At 43.8% G+C, this 17,554-nt stretch overlaps 1 protein-coding gene across 2 annotated transcripts in view; it reads left to right on the plus strand.

Annotated features, from left to right (window-relative positions):
* slc38a3a (solute carrier family 38 member 3a) overlaps positions 1–17,235 on the plus strand; it is a 39,807-nt gene extending 22,572 nt beyond the window's left edge. For both annotated transcript variants that reach the window (XM_061220652.1, XM_061220653.1), the window contains 11 exons: positions 232–324; positions 1,416–1,497; positions 5,495–5,580; positions 7,390–7,448; positions 8,179–8,334; positions 8,927–9,006; positions 9,457–9,557; positions 10,208–10,332; positions 11,091–11,235; positions 12,268–12,371; positions 13,233–17,235. In XM_061220652.1, coding sequence (XP_061076636.1) covers positions 232–324; positions 1,416–1,497; positions 5,495–5,580; positions 7,390–7,448; positions 8,179–8,334; positions 8,927–9,006; positions 9,457–9,557; positions 10,208–10,332; positions 11,091–11,235; positions 12,268–12,371; positions 13,233–13,334 — 1,133 coding nt within the window. In that variant the 3' untranslated portion in view covers positions 13,335–17,235. The remainder of the gene's footprint in view (positions 1–231; positions 325–1,415; positions 1,498–5,494; positions 5,581–7,389; positions 7,449–8,178; positions 8,335–8,926; positions 9,007–9,456; positions 9,558–10,207; positions 10,333–11,090; positions 11,236–12,267; positions 12,372–13,232) is intronic.
* Positions 17,236–17,554: the final 319 nt, after the last annotated feature.

The following is a 17,554-nucleotide window of genomic DNA, read 5'->3' on the forward strand; positions in this document are numbered from 1 at the left end:
ATCACGGGAAGCCCCATAATCCACACTCCATCAAATGTAGTGAGATTTTATTTGTGAGTCCCTCACCAAATGCAATTGCTTAGAGAAAAAAACACTATTCATTTTACACACTCATTTCTCTATTACAGGACTTGTGCTATAGTGACAGTTTGTTTTGCGAGAAATTGGTTCTTTCTGGAAAGATGCATGAAAAAGGCCTGGAGGTGGTGCATGTTGGAATTTGTGTTCCAGGTATTCGGGCCTATGAGCAGTTGGGTTACAGGGCCTTTGGTGTGCCGGGCAAGATGGCTGCCGGGATTGCCATCACCTTGCAAAACATTGGAGGTAAGGAACCTTCGCTAAGACAAAGATCCAATAGTAAATGAGTAAATGACACCAACCATCCATCACCCACTCATGCCTCTAAAGGTCACTGATAGGCCCACCAAACAGACATTTACACTTTCTCCTTGAGCGGTTTGACCCTCTGTGTGAGCATTTGGGATTGAAATGTTTGAATTTTTAACATTTTTCCTGTACTTTTGGTAGATAAATTGGTTTACTGTAATTGCCCGGAGCAGTAGGACAAAGGTCAGGGGAAAATGTAATTTATTATTCATTATGTGTGTTTGTGAAGCTCTTCCTCCCTCCCTTTTGTCTCCCCACCCCTCTCCTGCCTCTCTTCCTTGCTACTCTCTCTCTCTGTGGTTCTTTGTCTCCCTCCCCCTCTCTCTGACTGTATGTCTGGGAGTGTGAAGCGTTCAGTGTGATATGGAGGTGAGGGGGCGATGGGGTGAGGTCCAGAAGCACTTTTGGCACAGTCAGTGCTGTTGTGTTTCAGTGCGCAGGTGGTGTTGGCAGCAGAGCGCATCCCACCCGTCTCCTGCTTCTGCTAACAGATTAAGCCTTGGGCATCTTAAAGACGCAGGATCATGCTCAATACAGACTGCTTCAGTGAGACAAATCAATGAGACACTGAAATGAACAAATACAGCTAAACATTAAAATATTATTTACTGAATTTAGCTTGTCTCGGAATTTGATTGGCTTTTCAAAAAAAATAATCCATTATTAACCAACTTCAGCCCTGGTCCTGGAGTGCCTCAAGGTGTGCTGGTTTTTGTTTCAGCAACCAATTCAGACCCAAGAACCCTGGTGAGACGAGCTAACTGTGTGATTAACTGCTTTAATCGATCGATTAAGTGCTGAGTAACAAAAACCAACACACCAGGACCAGGAATAAGGACTGTACTAGAGGGTCCTGAATCATAGAACCTTTTTTTTGTCAATTTCAGATGGTCTTTTGTGAGCATCTTTCTTGGATAATTCCTTTCTCATATTTCATGAAATTCTTTTCTTTGTTTTCCTTAGGAACACTATGACTGTCTGTACACCATGTAGTTTTAAGTGATCCACTGTGTTTTCTGTTCCGACAGCCATGTCCAGCTACCTGTACATTGTGAAGTATGAGTTCCCGTTGGTCATACGGGCCTTTCTGGGGCCTGACACCCCTTCCAGGTGAGCGTTCCCATTTTCACTTTCCGCTCTGTCCAATTACCTGACACCAGAGAGTGAATGAGAGAGTACAATACAATGATATCAAACAAAATAACAATGGGCCTTATGCAAGAACCACTCGTAGGGATTTGTTCTTAAATAGCTTACATTTATAATAACGAGTGATATAAGAGATCTTGGCGCATTCACTAATTTGCTCTTATTTAAAATGTTTTCCTTGATAGGAACAACATTTATGAGTCATTTGCTGCCCTCTAAAGTTTGACAAATACTTTCTGCATTCCAGATCAATACTGCACAGAACCCTGCCGGCACCTAATTGGTTTAGAATACTTATGAATTGCTGAGTGCAATTCACTATTTAAACAGTAATTCCAGAAGAAATTGTGCATGTATAGGAGAACATACTTTTCTATTTTTTATGCCAAAATGATATTCCATAAATGTTGAAATAATGGCATGAATGAAAATGTTTCACTATAAAGTAGGCATACAAACAGGTTAACAGCTAAACCATTTGATCTAGTGTGTAATTAACCTTTAAGTGCATTATTTCCAGCCTTCTGATGACACAGTAAACTGTGCTTACTTGTTGTGGTCATGTGGCTTGAAGATCAGGGGGTCCCCAGTGTCCTCCCAAATTTGCTCTCCCAGAACCTCCAAGCACAAAATCATCCCCTGAATTACTGTAATTAGTAAATAACACCAATGGCAATGACTGCGTAATGCTCTGATGGAGGTTGATTCTTATTCTGTTCTTTTAGAGCTGTAGTTTTATTTTGCTTTGCGTCAGCCCCTGGTGTGGACGGCGCTGGTGTGAGGGACTGCCTGTGCACCAGCATGGCCCCACACTTTAGTGACGGATGAAAGGGGATGTTCAAAATAGGATCCCAGCTGTACTCTCTGCGCTCGACCCTTTCATTAGTGAGGCTGCCATACACAGAGCACTGCACGCCTGAGCGGTCAGGACCACTGCCAACATCAATATGTGTGTATTTGTGCTTCTTCTGTCTGTGTGTGTGTGTGTGTGTGTGTGTGGTGTGTTTATGTACATGTTTGAGTGTATGTTATTCTGTGTGCATGTGCAGCTGAAAGCCCCGTGTTTTTGTTCATGGCGGGCACGGGCGATTCCTCCAGGGTGAATTAGGGGATCTCTGTCTCTGTACAGATGTGTGGAGTCAGGGAGAGCGGGCTGGGCCAGCTGGCTGGCACAAGGTTCCAAGGGCACAGTGGCCACTGCCAGACCCTGCCAGGGCTCCGTGGGGAATGTAGTCCTCACTTCTGTTTCTCTCATTTATCGTGAGCACCTTCCTTCACGCTCCTCCCCGAAGCCTTTTAGAAAACGCCTGACACTTCCCTGCGTCATCCCTGGGGATGCGGAGCCTGCATTGAACTGCTTTCAATCAATGAAACTGGCTTTCAGAATCAAAGGTTTTCAGCGGGGATTAAGGCTTCATGCTTTAAGAGGCGCAGTCGGGAGACGCGACTTGAATGAGCTGAGAAATCTGGGTCGTTCTGGTTTTCTCTACCTCAGCAGAGATGGAGAGGGGGAGGGGGAGGGGAAGAGAGCCATGCGAAGACAAAGGTGTGAGAGTGGAAAAGGAATGAGAGATAACAAAAGAGCCAGAAGGAGAACGTGAAAACGGAGAGGGAATCGGGAACATAATTGGGAAGGCTGCAAATCCAGAGGAGATTCAGAAAATGCAAGGTTAATGGAAAAGTAATTGGAAGGAGGCACTGGGACCATGGCGATAGAGATGATAGAGGAAATGCAGGGAGAGAAGAAGAGGGAGATGGAGGGCTTTAGGAACCTTATGGGAAGGTGCGCTGAAGAGCCCAGCATATGGCATTGACCGCCTGTCTCACAACCCTGACCCCATAAACAGCTCCGGCTGGGAGACATGGGTTTGCTACACAAACAGAGACCAGGGACAATATCTCACAGGAACAATTCCCCAGGAGCTGTTCATTGTGTGATTGGCCATAACACAGATTTAGCACATGTGATTGGTCAGTACTCCATGGGTTACCACTGGGTGTTTATATACAGTGTTAGCCACTCTGGCTCTGCTGTGGCATGTGATTGGCCGTGTGGGGACTGAATGCTTATTGCATCACAATGGGCTGGCTGCACAAGGACAGAAACAAGTGTCCTAGCCTAAAGTAAGAAGAACGAGTCTTCCATTTTAAAACAAGTGTCCTAGCCTAAAGTAAGAAGAGCGAGTCTTCCATTTTAAAACAAGTGTCCTAGCCTAAAGTAAGAAGAACGAGTCTTCCATTTTAAAACAAGTGTCCTAGCCTAAAGTAAGAAGAACGAGTCTTCCATTTTAAAAGATGCTCTGGATGGCAATTGCACTACCTTTTCAAAACCTTAACAATCCCTTCTCGGAGGAAAGCTTGCTACAGTGTTTTTTTGTTTTTTTTAGTGGAAGGGTTTGTTGACTGCCTCCGGAAGAGCTTTAGTTTGCCCTGTCTTAAATGGGGTGAAGAATGACTGGCTCAGATGCTTTACCTGTCACTCTCAGTGGCGTTGTGATACAGAAGCTTTTGGAAAGTGATGGCATTGGAGTCGCGTCTTTGTTGTTTGGTCACATTTGTGAAAGAGTGGGAATGGATGATCCTTTTCCCAGAGGTGACAGCAGACTGGATCCCTCGGCTGGTTCAGTGCTGCTCTCCCCTGGACTGAGAGGGATATGAGGCACCACCACTGGTCAAAAGGACTACAGGAAGGAAGGGGACTTGATCCAGGGTCACATTCACTTCCTTTCTATACTTCATAGCTTAACCCCAGATGGTCGATATTTTTTTAATGTCTCCAGCTGTCTCCTCTGAGAATAAATAATAATAATAAAAAACTGTAGACATCTAGGCAAGACTAGCACATTGAAATATGCCAGTCATACATCACAAGGCTCATCTCCAAAATCATGAGCCTGATTGATTCGTTCAACAGCCTGCACAGCAGATCCCGCTGTACACCAGATGGGTCCAGCTGTTCATAGGAACAGGAGGAATTCTGAAATTAGAGTCATTAGAACTGCTTTAAAGGTCAAGGGCATTCTGAGCTGTCTGGATTATAGTTTATGAATCAAACATGTAGCACACAATCTGCCCCTATAGAGCATTAGAGCTTCTTAGCACAAACACCCACTCACACATACACATAATGACACACATGTGCATGCATGCCTGTATACTCCCAGACTCAGGCAAGAACTCACACACTCACGCATACTGTAGACGCACACACACTTATGCACACGCCCATACACACATTCGTGCACACTCACACACACACACACACACGTGCATGCATGCCTGTACACTCACACACTCAGGCACACACACACACACAAACACACACACACACACATACTGCTGACACACACACTTATGTACGTGCCCACACATACACACACACACACACACGCACAGACACGTACACAGATATATAAGTGGTGTGATGAGAGAGCGTCAGTGGAGGTGTCATTGCGAGACAGATTCAGAGGGAGAGGTGGTGTGGTGCCTGGCACTGCTGCTGAGGCTACTGCTGGCTAAGCTAAGGGAGGAGCGTGGCTAAGAATAGCACCGCACCCATCGGATCTGCATAGCTCAGTGATGAGCACCGCTCTCCACCTTCCCCATCCACAGACAGCAAGCAGCTGCTTTCTGGGAAAGGCCAGAGTCCTTGCCCAACCCTCTGCCAATCTCCAGCATGGCTCTGTGGGACCTGGCCACCAGCCTGGACACATCTCCACAGCCGCCCTGTGGGCAGGGCCTCCATCTTGGTGACTGTTTGAAAACTGGAAACATTTCTATGCAAGCACTGTCCTCCTCTATCCTGATTCTCTTAGACAAGTTACCCCTTGGCAAAATGAGTCAGTCCCATTTATGTGATGTCATCAACTGACAGAGTCGATAAACATCTCTCTTCTTTCTCTCTCTCTCTCATTCTCTCATTCTCTCTCTTTCTCTCTCTCTCTCTCTCTCTCTCTAGTGATGAGTGGTTCTTGAACGGTAATTACCTGGTCATCATAGTGTCCATCTGCATCATCCTGCCCCTAGCCTTGATGAAGCAGCTGGGTGAGTGTCTCTGTATTACACCTTACTGCTTCCCTGTTCTCTTTTTCAGTCTTTCTGTAGCTGTTGGGATTATAGAAATAGAGTCTAAACCTCAGCCCCCCTCCTGCTGCCTGAGGAACAGACGTAGAGGCAGATATGTGTGTGTATCTCTGTCATTGCTTCTGGCCAGTACTTGCATATCTTTTACCTTTGACTTCTGGAATAAAACCTAAAACATAGGACCTTTTTCCTCCTTTATTGAGATGGAGAGATAGCCTAAGCATTTAGGACTGAGCTGAGGAAATAAAAAGTCTGTCTCTCTTGATTTTGGGACAGAGAGAGAGTTTGTTGTGAGAGCGTGACGCTGCTTTTTTACAGAAGAACCACATTATCATGGTGCTCCAAGAGGGGTTCAGAAGGGCTTCTTTGCGAGATCCCCTTTGCAACAGTGTGACCACGCAGCATTGGAATTTAGTCGATCTGCTGCCATTTACTCTGTGAGAGTGTGGCAAATGTGGCAGCTCAAATCACAGACTGTGACTGGTTATGTGAAACTCACCATAGAGAAATTATCCATTGATCAAGAAATCCAAATATGGGCAAAGGTTTTGCTCTGTGTTTTGTCAGACTTGCAAGGCTATTGTGTTTTCAGAGGGGTGAGCATGGTGACAATGCACCCATGGTAAACACCCCAGACTGACAGGCTGCTTAACACTCACTAATGCACTTCTGGCAGCGAGTGTATCTGAAATGGAAATGGAAGCAGGCGGTGAGGGTGGTGGAAGGTAGGCTGCTCTCTGTAGGAGACCCTGCCGAGGTGATTAAGTGCTGACAGGATCATGAGGTTTCCTTGGGAGCGGTGATACTCTGGTCAGGTGATAGCACAGGCTCCTGCTTGGTGGCCTCTGGAAGTTCAACACACATACCTGCCTCTCTCCCCAGGACATCCAGCACATATCCATGTTAGAGGAGACTAAAGACACCTAACACAGGAATCTGGCCTGCCCCTGCCTCTCATTATCAACCCTATCAAGCATCCTGGTGTGGTTCATACATTTATTGTTATGGTTCATGCAGTGTGCACTGGTTCTGCTGATACATCAAACATTCCTTTTTATCTATTATCTTTGGTGAGCGTGTGCACTATCATTCCCGGTGCTGCTCTTCCTCACTTTTCTATTATCTTCACATGGGTCTCCATAAGCAGTGGATAACTTTGGATGAATATTTAAAAACAGTTAGGTCTAGGCTAGGCTAGCACTGCCTTCACACACTTAATATGAGTGCTGAAATACAGATCTGCACTCTGAATATTTCAATTTACAAATGTAAAAATCTTTTGGAGGGGTTTCTCTGGCTCTTAGTGTGGTTACGCAGGTCACTGCGAGGACGCTGTGTCCCCTGGTAATGGACCAAGCCATGGTTTGTGTTGTTGTCACTAATCTCAGCAGTAGATGCAGCTTCACTCCAGCCAGAGACCAGACAAACACTTTCCCACGATGCCTTTTAGGGGGCCTCATTTTTACATGAAGCCTTTTCTACTAGTTGATTTATTGAGGCGGATCAGCACAGGTGGCATTTTGTGCAAATTCCTGTCAGCTATTATGTTCTGGTACAGTGAATGTCAAGATAGAGGGAGGGAGGGAGAGAAAGAGAAGAGAGGGAGAGATATGTTCTATATTCTGTATTCATGGCATAGCCATAAATATATATATTTTCCTACATGCTTTTGCAATATGTTTCCATGTACGTCGTGCCATTAAAGCTCATTTGAATTTGAATTAAAGAGAGAGAGCTATTGAGAGTGATTCATTTGTTTCTCTATCTCAGGTTACCTGGGCTACACTAGTGGCTTCTCCCTGAGCTGCATGGTGTTCTTCCTCATTGCGGTAGGCTAACCTCCTTTCTTCAGGGGCTTCTGTCATTTCTAAATGTTGATGAAAAAGACTGTCACTGCACCAGGGTACAGATGCTCAGATGTGAAAAGCACTGATGTTGTGCAGATGACATGACAAACATCCCCAGTGCTGCAAGCTATTTTTTTCTTTTCATCTTTTTTCCCTCATATTTTATCATACTTTGGAATTTGCAGTAATTTTTTCCGGGCTGCCCCGGTGCTGAAACCTCCTCCATCCTCTTTCAGGGCAGAAGCGCGTAGCCTAGCGTGCTGCCGCGACAGTCCACGCTGAGCAGCACAGCCACTGTCGTGGAGCACTGCCCGGTGAGGAGGTGGGAAGAGTTCTGTGACGGAGTTTATAGATGCACTGGACGTAGGGAGAAGGATAAATAAATGATATGGTGGTGCTAGACTCTACATTCCTGCAATGTATCATGGGAAGTGGAGGTGAAAAGGATATAAGAGCCCTGAAAATGCCATAAAAAACCTCAAGAACAAGGAACTGCTTTCAAAAGACTTACTGTTACAGTTTCGCTCCCCACCAGACCATTTTTCATGGGGCATTTTTATTTTTCTCTTGGCCCTTATTTTGTTTGTGTTTATTAATTTCAGCCTGTTCCCTGCTATAGCTAACCTGCATTGCTCCTCTGAGCCCAGGAGTGGCCTTGTGTTAAGGGAGTTCAGCAGACTGTTCATGCTGGAGGCTGCTGTCCCCACTGCAGGTGATCTATAAGAAGTTCCAGGTGCCCTGCCCCTTCGAGGACTACTCCTATAACAACACCCTGGCTCTGAACTCCAGCCTAGCAGTTCACACCTCTGGGGTCTCCAATGCGAACAACTCAGCCTGTGCCCCGAAAATGTTCACCATGAACTCACAGGTACGGTACAAGACTACCTAGAATGTGTCTAGATTTGAAAAAAAGTGGTATCATAAAAAAGGATAGGATATAGGCTGAACCTGTTCCTGGAGATCTAACATCCTGTATGTTTTCACTCCAACCCTAACAAAGCACACCTCATTCGAAAGCTAGAAATCCTATCAAGTTGCAAAATTGTAGAATCACGTATGGCATAAATGGAAACTGACAGGATGTTAGATCTCTGGGACAACAAAACCGCATTTAGCCTTGTTGACCAGAGGCTTCAGTACTAGTGGCACAAGAATATTATTTTGATTGGTATTACATAATCAATTCTACAAATCTAAAACAAAATGTGTTTGGATGCTTAAAGTATAGGATTAGAAGCTATAAAGCAGCAGTCACATGGTTTTGCAAGAATGCTGTGTTTTATTTCATTCCAAGCTCGCGTGAAATACCCTCCACCATGGATAGTTAATTGCAGGGAACAATTAGCTCTCTGTGATGTGTTTGGAGCCTTAATAGGCTATAAAACAGTGGGCTGGTGGCAAGCTGTCTGGGCCTGTTGGTACAGTATCCATGGTGACCCCAGTGTTGTTCTGCGTTTCAGACAGCCTACACCATCCCCATCTTGGCTTTTGCCTTTGTGTGCCACCCCGAGGTCCTGCCAATCTACACTGAGCTGCGAAAGTGAGTGCCTCCGTTGCTCCTCCCAGCATGCTCTGCTGCGGGTCTGCAGGCACGTTCTCACCCTTCCCGTGAAACGCGAAGGCTGTCGTGTCAGCTCTGTTCTGCTGCTCATACACCTCATGATCGCTGCTTTTCTCAGTGTTAATTCTGCATCTAAATCAGGAACGACTGTTTGGGGATTTTATTTTGAAATCTGCTTTTTCCTAATGAACTAATTTCAGTACTCCTCTGGCCATGATCAAGATGATGCACTGTCTGGCACAAAGGATATTTAAGGACAGAATAATCTTATGTGAGCCCTGTAGCGGTTTCAGAGCGAAAAGAAAACAGCAAACTATGTGCACGCGTGTGCTTATGTGTGTGTACTCTGCGTGTAATAACGTGTGTTTGTGCATGTGCATGTGTGTGAGCACAGTGTGTGTTTCCCAGCGCAGTCTTCTCTGATTTCAGCCCCACCAAGAAGAGGATGCAGCATGTCGCCAACATCTCCATCGCAGTCATGTACACTATGTACTTCCTGGCCGCTCTGTTCGGATACTTGACGTTCTATGGTGAGGCAGGGTCGGCCAACAGTCACCTTTCACCTCTCTGCCTGCGTCTCTGCTGTGCTGACCCATGCTTATGCTACAGGCTGATTCATGTACTGATATAACAGAACCCAAAGCCCACGTTTTACATTTGTCATTTCCTAACGGAAAAGGCCCACACCTCACTGTTTATGTTGGAATGCACTAACTTTTTAAAAGCACTATATCTGAATACCATGTCTTGCTCAGATTAAATGTAATGGATCCACATGAAGGGCATTATTGAAATATATTTTAAGTATGAAGTGGACTCTAGAGGACGAAGCATTAGCTGTCAGCTCCCCCTAATGGTCATTTGCCAGTAACGTAGCATCAAAGTCACATTCATCGCCTCAGTATTTTTAGTATGCAGGTTGAGAGTGTGGGTTGCAGCTTAATTACAGGTCCTTGCTGGCAAACAAATCATCTGAGATTAATATTTAGCCAAGAATTAACCGAGTGATTATGGGTAAGTTAAATTAACAGTGTATAAATGTGGAAAAAACAAATGATAAAGTAATGACATCTGACCCAAGCATCTCAACAGCCTATGGGGGTGGGTGGGTGGGGTTCTGATTGGTGTATCCATGGAAGCGTTCTTTCTTCATGTCCCTCTCTGTGTCTCCGCCCCTCAGGTAAGGTGGAGGCGGAGCTGCTGCACACCTACAGCCGCATTGACCCGTACGACACGCTGATCCTGTGTGTGCGTCTGGCTGTGCTGACGGCTGTCACTCTCACTGTACCCATCGTCCTGTTCCCGGTGAGCACCCCCCCACCAAACCTCTGCTAACTCTCTATGGCAACGGTGACACAGTACCTTTTTGGGAGTGACAACCTTATTGACTTTTGAGAGTGGATAGAGTTGTGTATTGTATACATTACAGGCAGAGGGGCATGACATGAACTTGCTGTATGTATGAAAGCAGGTGTCACTCTCCGAATCAGATCTCACCACTGCTGTGAATATTATCCAACCATAACGTTTAGTACAAAGTAACATGACGACTTCCATGGCATGTTTAGAAAGTGTTAATTAGTGTTTAGAAGTCGTTAATTTGAAAAATAAAAACAATGGAGGCCTGGGGTTATCCGTTTCCACACTGCCAACAGAGACGTCATACATTTTTTTAAATGAATTTGCTCATTTTAACTGACATACTTTTACAGCCACATTTGAACAAACAAGGAACTAAGGTCACACACAACTAGTTGTCCAGTGCAGTTCTAGTACAAACTGCTCAGACTAACCGCATCCACACTAAAATTCGGCAGCGAAGGCTAACATTTTCAGGTTGTGACTTTGGTTGTTAAATGCGGTTGTCACCCTCTTTCACAACCGAACTGTGTGCGAACGTAACCACATTTAGATGGGGATTGATAACCATATTTTTGCTACAGTGTGCACGTAGCCTATACCTCTGTAAATGACAACCACAAACAGAAACTTACTTCGACCTGTAACGCGTGTATTCTAACGGAGATGTGAGGTTTTTTGTGTGACCATGCCTCCTCACCCAGGTGCGAAGGGCGCTCCAGCAGATGCTCTTTCCCAATAAGACCTTCAACTGGCTGCGTCACATCATCATCGCCATCATCCTCATCACCTTCATCAACCTGCTGGTCATCTTTGCCCCCAACATCCTGGGCATCTTCGGGATCATAGGTAGGTTACTCGTGACCTGTCAGCCACCACGGGGGTCCCCTCTCAGGGCCAGTTTCACCTCATTTGGGACAATCCTTCACCTCACCCAGGGTCACTCTCGGCTTGATGAGCTTTGCTACTTTCCTGTACTTAGCTTTGATCCGCTTTCAAATGAAACCCCTAAGCTTTTCTAATGCTACTACCTTGGGGAAAAGTGAGGAGAAATTTTACCTTCCGGAGGAGTGTGTGTACAATCTCTTCAGGAATGTGTGCAATAAGTCCTTCTTTGAAAGTGCTGTGATTACTGAGTTTATGAAGGAGAACTTTCTGGGTCTCTGGGAGGTATTTCATTTGACATTTACCCTGGTTTTGAATGCGGTGTGCCCTGTCGGTGCGCTTTCATGATTGGTGAACAGTAGGGCTTTATGCCTGCTGACCGCAGGGCCAGGCCTGCACACAGCTCCAGGGCAGGGGCTGGCACACAGATGAAAGCTGCCGCAGGAGGCAGGAGGCCCTCAACCCTGCTTTACTGAGAGATGGAAGTACAGTGTCACAGATTTAAAAAAAACACTATATCACATAACACATGGACACACACATACACACACACACGCACAAACATGTGATGATAAAGGTTCAGAGAGATCAATAGGGCTCAGTCCATATGCTCTATGTACTGTATGTCCAATGCACTGATGTAATGACTTATTCACGTAGGAAGAAGGTCCAAAGTTGTGCAACTGGCACATACACCATTTTAATTCAACTTGAACAGTCTATGAGACTAAATCTAGGCGATACCAAACAATTCTGTAAAATTCAATTGACATCATTTCTTTACAGAGTTAACCATTGTAATGTGTCCTTGAACCCCCTTGAATTTCAGACTACAGATACAGTACGAACCTTATTTTTATCTCTGTATTATGAAAACTGAAGTGTTACAGGTGCCTAGGTATGGGAAAGCCTCTCAGCACTGCTGTACTAGGACTCAAACCTGCAGCCTCCCAGCTCAGAGTCATCCCCTTATGGCTGTGCCCCTTCTCCTCACAGGTGCCACCTCGGCTCCCTGCCTCATCTTCATCTTCCCCGCCGTCTTCTACATCCGCATCGTGCCCAAGGAGGAGGAGCCCATATCCTCCACCCCCAAAATCCTGGTGAGCTCCCCCCCTGTGAGCGGGCATGGTACAGTCACACAGGGGCTACTGTTACCATCTGCATTCACTGCCATGGCTTATTAATGCACACATTAATGATTGACATGCTCATACTTTTAAGCTTTTTGCTATTAAATCCTGATGCATTCTTCATGATTCATAGTTTCAAATAATAGGGCACATCATTTTTAGATCCTCATAGCAAGTAAATCTTGTATCGTATCATGATTATTAAATGATTACATGCTGTATATTGAACAAGGAACATTACCTGTAGGAGTTTGGCATGCTGGTATTAATAAAGCCACTGCATTACATTGTGTTAGATAAAATCCTCCACTGGGTGATTGTCATTTTGTTTGGGGGAGGCCCTTGAGTTAGTGTGTATACTGCAGGATGCAGGGAGTAGAGTAGTGTTAGTGTGCATACTGCAGGGAGTAGAGTATTGTTAGTGTGCATACTGCGGGATGCAGGGAGTAGAGTAGTGTGTTAGTGTGTATACTGCAGGATGCAGGGAGTAGAGTAGTGTTAGTGTGTATACTGCAGGATGTAGAGTAGTGTGTTAGTGTGTATACTGCAGGATGCAGGGAGTAGAGTAGAGTAGTGTGTATACTGCAGGATGCAGGGAGTAGAGTAGTGTGTTAGTATGTATACTGCAGGATGCAGGGAGTAGAGTATTGTAGTGTGTATACTGCAGGATGCAGGGAGTAGAGTAGAGTAGTGTGTATACTGCAGGATGCAGGCAGTAGAGTAGAGTAGTGTGTATACTGCAGGATGCAGGGAGTAGAGTAGTGTGTTAGTATGTATACTGCAGGGTGTGTTGTGTGTAGCTGAGCTCACTCTGCCTTGTTCCTCCTGCAGGCCGTTTGCTTCGCCATCCTCGGCCTCCTCTTCATGATCATGAGCCTCAGCTTCATCTTCATCGATTGGACGTCAGGGAACAAATCGCCCAATGGTCATTAGGCTCCACCCACTGCCTGCAGGCTTTTCTGTACTTTTAGAATCATACATACTTTTTATTTTTTATTTTTTGGTTTGTATTATAATGGATGCACTATCTCTTCAGATGGAAAGTACAGGCCAAAACAAGGCATACCAAACCCTCATATAATGTATCCCACTGAAGTGTGGCTGTTCAGGGACAAGTCTAGCCAGGCTGGACACAACAGGGTCCATACACTATCATCACCCCTGAGCCACACAAAACCAACAGCCTGGCAGTCCACATACCTTGTGTGTTGGCTGTCAGGATCAACTCATGAGCAAGGGCAGGTATTTTAGTCTAGCATACAGGACAGTGGGGTATTCAGGATTGGTGGGGTGGGCAGCATAGTGAAGGGAGTTTTTGTTTTTAACTTGAAGATTCTGGGTCTGTAGACAGTGCTGAGAGACTGCTGGGCTCGAGTTTAAATCACTCAGATTTTAACATGACAGCTCTCAGCACTCCAAGGCCTTCTAACCCCATATCACTAGAAATGCTCATCACATTTGTCTGAATGCAGACAAATGACTTATCAAGCCATATTAACTGGTGTGAACAAATCCATTTTTAAATATTCATTTTTACATAAGGAGAAATGGTGTTAATGCATGTGTTGACGCTGTTCTTTTGCTGCTAAGCAATACTAAGGGTCTGCTTTGAGGAGCACTTTTCATCCCTTGTTGAGGATCGCAGAGCGCTTTGCGGTGATTGGTTAACACACCTCAACCGCCACCAGTGTCCACTGTCCTCCAGGATGCATGACCAGCCATTTTCACACCCTGATGTTGTCATGGTGATTTAAAGTTTTACGCGGTGAGCGGAGACGTAGGTTTGGGGATCATGGGACCTGTGGGTGGCCATGCACATGTACCAAAGTTTTCCTTTTCTCAACACAGGGCAGAGACAAGATGGCCCGTCAATCTTTCAGGAATAAGAGGTAGTGCATCCTAGCAAAATCAGAGCAGACATAGAAACTTGGCTTGTTGAAACCTCCTCTTCCCTGATCTGTCTCCCTGCTCCTCTACCTTCTCCCCTTAACCTTTGGCCTCACAACCTACAGTTAGTACAACAGGAGCTATGTTGGAGCCCATGTTGGTTATAAGCCTACACTACATGTGGAGGGAATAGGTGGAGCATTATGTAGTATTTTTTAAGGTTATTTTCTCAGTAAGAGGGGAATACAGTGTGCAATAGCTGAAGTAAATCAGGTAGTGGAAGCTATTGGACAGAGTGAGAGTGCTGCCGGGGGTCTTTCAACTCCCTAAATGTCCTCCATCATGGCCAGAGGTGCTCTCGTTGTTAACACTGTCCCTTCCTCCCATGTGTCTGTAAGAAAGAACCTTATATATTTTGAATATAAGATTACTACAGATTTTAATATATGTATTTGCATTTTATTTTTGCTTTGTCTCAAGACAAATACATGGAGTTCACAGTTTTTTCATACCAGCCTTGTCTGCCATAGTGTACCAGAGTCTCTCAGTGTCTGTCTGGTTCTTAGTGTTACAGAAACATTGCATCAGAGTAGTTTTCACATGCAGACTTCCAGAGCATTTCTGTTGTAACCAGGCCAGTGAGGTCACTTCCTGGAAACAGGCACAGGGACAGGCAGGTCCTGAATCAAATGAACAGTGACCTTAGCCCAGGGCTGTCACAAGTAATTAGAGTGAACCAAAATATATACATATAAAACAAATATAGAATAAACACAGAACACTATGTGCACAAGGAGATTGGAGGATGATAGCTGTAAATATTCTGATGTCGAAGGCGAGTTTGATTCTTTCCTGGAGGCTTAGTCATATTGGTACAGCAGATGCACCATGCTGTGCACGTGTCTTTGTTGAACCAGCGTCATTTTAACATTCCTGCACCGTAGGGGATTAGCTAGAGCACTTTCAGCTGAAAAGCACAATTTACACTTAATTAATCAATTGACAGATTATATTTGTACATGAATAATGATTTCATGTTTTTTAATAGATGTACATTTAAGCACACGTCTTTGTAATACTAATCTTGAACCATTAAACAATGAAATGGTTCATTCTTGAACAAAGTCATATGTATACTAATTTAAAATATAATGGTTCCAAGCTCATAGTGTTACACAGTACCATGAGTTTTCAAATGTATTTTCAAAATACTTGGAAGTCACTTTTTTTTATCTGCCATCTGTTCAAAAATCAATTTTTGATATGAGTACAGTTGTAGAGAAAAAAATGTGGTTCATTTGATGTATTCTAACAGATTGTATCTGTGCTTGTATTTAAAGAGAGTATTCTGTGGTTTTTGCAATAGGAGGACTTCTGCTCTGTATTGCGAAGCCATCAGTGAACAATGGTGAACAGGATTTACTCTAAGTATGCTAGTGCCCTCAAGTGGAAAGTAACTGTTAGGGGTGCACTACACTGTTCATGGTGAGGCCTGGAATGAGTCATACTATGCCATACTATGTCACTTCTATTTCATATGATGGCCATGTTTATGGCCATTTTCAGCATTAACATTACTGTCATTACATGTTTGGATTCGTAGTGCATTGGATTCTCCTTTGTATGAAGTCATTCTTTTCATCAGACACCGTACACCTGAAAGTGATGGAAACCCTTGTCAATCCATCCAGTTTTGAACCCAGACTGATGTAATTTTTAGACAGATGTGCTGTGAGATCTTGTGGCCCTTTAAACCCCTAACACAGAGGTAACACCCCCTGTGCAAGTGTCAGTCAAGTGTCAGTTCCTGGTTTTCTACCTAGACTTCTCTGGAGATTTGTGATGAATTGCTGTTTTCTAAGCTGCAGTGGGTGCTGTAATATTGTATGTAAAGTGTTGCGTCATCTTTTTTGGTCAAATTGAATGGTTTTCTAGCACAACCTCCATGACCACTGATATCCTTTGACTGCACTTCCCCTCATCCTCAGTATCTCCTACATTGTCAGTATGCTAGTCACTTTCTCTGTCCTTGGATGCCATGCCCTACTGACTAATTCAATAGTTTGATAACCTGGATTTATGTTTTAAAATTGGAAATAGGATATTAAAATATTACAATTTTGCATATTCATTTAAAAAGTGTAGTTGCATGAATTGCATAGTTTAGTAGGCTGGGGAAATATTTGAATGCACAGGGTATATCCACTAAGGATAGTATTATGGACACTTTTCTAACGACTCCTTTAATTTTTAATTATAAGCCAGGAATCATATCATACACAAACATAAGAGTATTTAATAAAACATTATTTTTTAATGGCCGATTGCATTTCATTTATTTTTGCTTCAGTGGATGTTTTCCAATTTGGCCTGTTCCAGAGAGGTAAACAATCCTTTCCATTTCAGTCCTTGATGGATTTTTGACCTAGCCACTTCATTTAAATTGGACTAAAGTGCAATGAACAGTAATGGTGGGTTTAACTTCTGTTTCACACCTGAGCATTTGGGGGTGGCATCCTCAAACTGTCTATATGAGACTCCTTACCCAGACAACGTCCTCAAACTGTCCTCTGGTTTTGCCATGCTTGTCTGGTAATTGGGTCTTTGTCCTTTGTTTAGATTTTTCGTTTGTGATTTACTTAACAACATGACAATAAGTTAATAACTAACTTGTGTGATTTTTGGACTTACCTGGCAGCATGTATAAATAATGTATATAAATGTAAACCCTTTATATTCTCTTGATGCATATCTAACTGTGTAAATAGCCTGGATATATTTAGTTTGACAATAAAAAATAATAATTAAAAACATAATAAAAAACCAAATGTAATCATTTTTAAAACTATAAAAATAGTTATACGTTTGTGTTCCCCTGTTTATTGAAATACCAGCAGTTACTGTACTGTGAACAATGTTGCAATAAAGAAAACAGTTTAAAAAACAATCCCAAGTGACTTTGACCGTGGAATGTCTGTTGGTGTTGGTATTTCTATTTTTGCCTAGTATCCATTTACATCATCCCTTTTCCACTGACTGATTTTGACTGTATTCCTTATGCCTAGAGAGCTATGTTTGTTAAGCCAGAAAGTTAAATATGGTAATGACAAGAAAATAAGCTAGTCTCATACCTCAAAAAGGTTTAAAATCATGGGGGTGCTGAATCCACTGTTTCCCTAACCTCTGAGTAACAGAATGCTGTGTTTAAAACCCATAATCACAATAGAAATTGCTAAGAAAAGCAGGAAAGTAACCAATCTTTTAAT

The sequence above is a fragment of the Conger conger genome, chromosome 14 (assembly GCF_963514075.1).
Source record: "Conger conger chromosome 14, fConCon1.1, whole genome shotgun sequence".
In the NCBI taxonomy this organism is placed as follows: domain Eukaryota; kingdom Metazoa; phylum Chordata; class Actinopteri; order Anguilliformes; family Congridae; genus Conger; species Conger conger.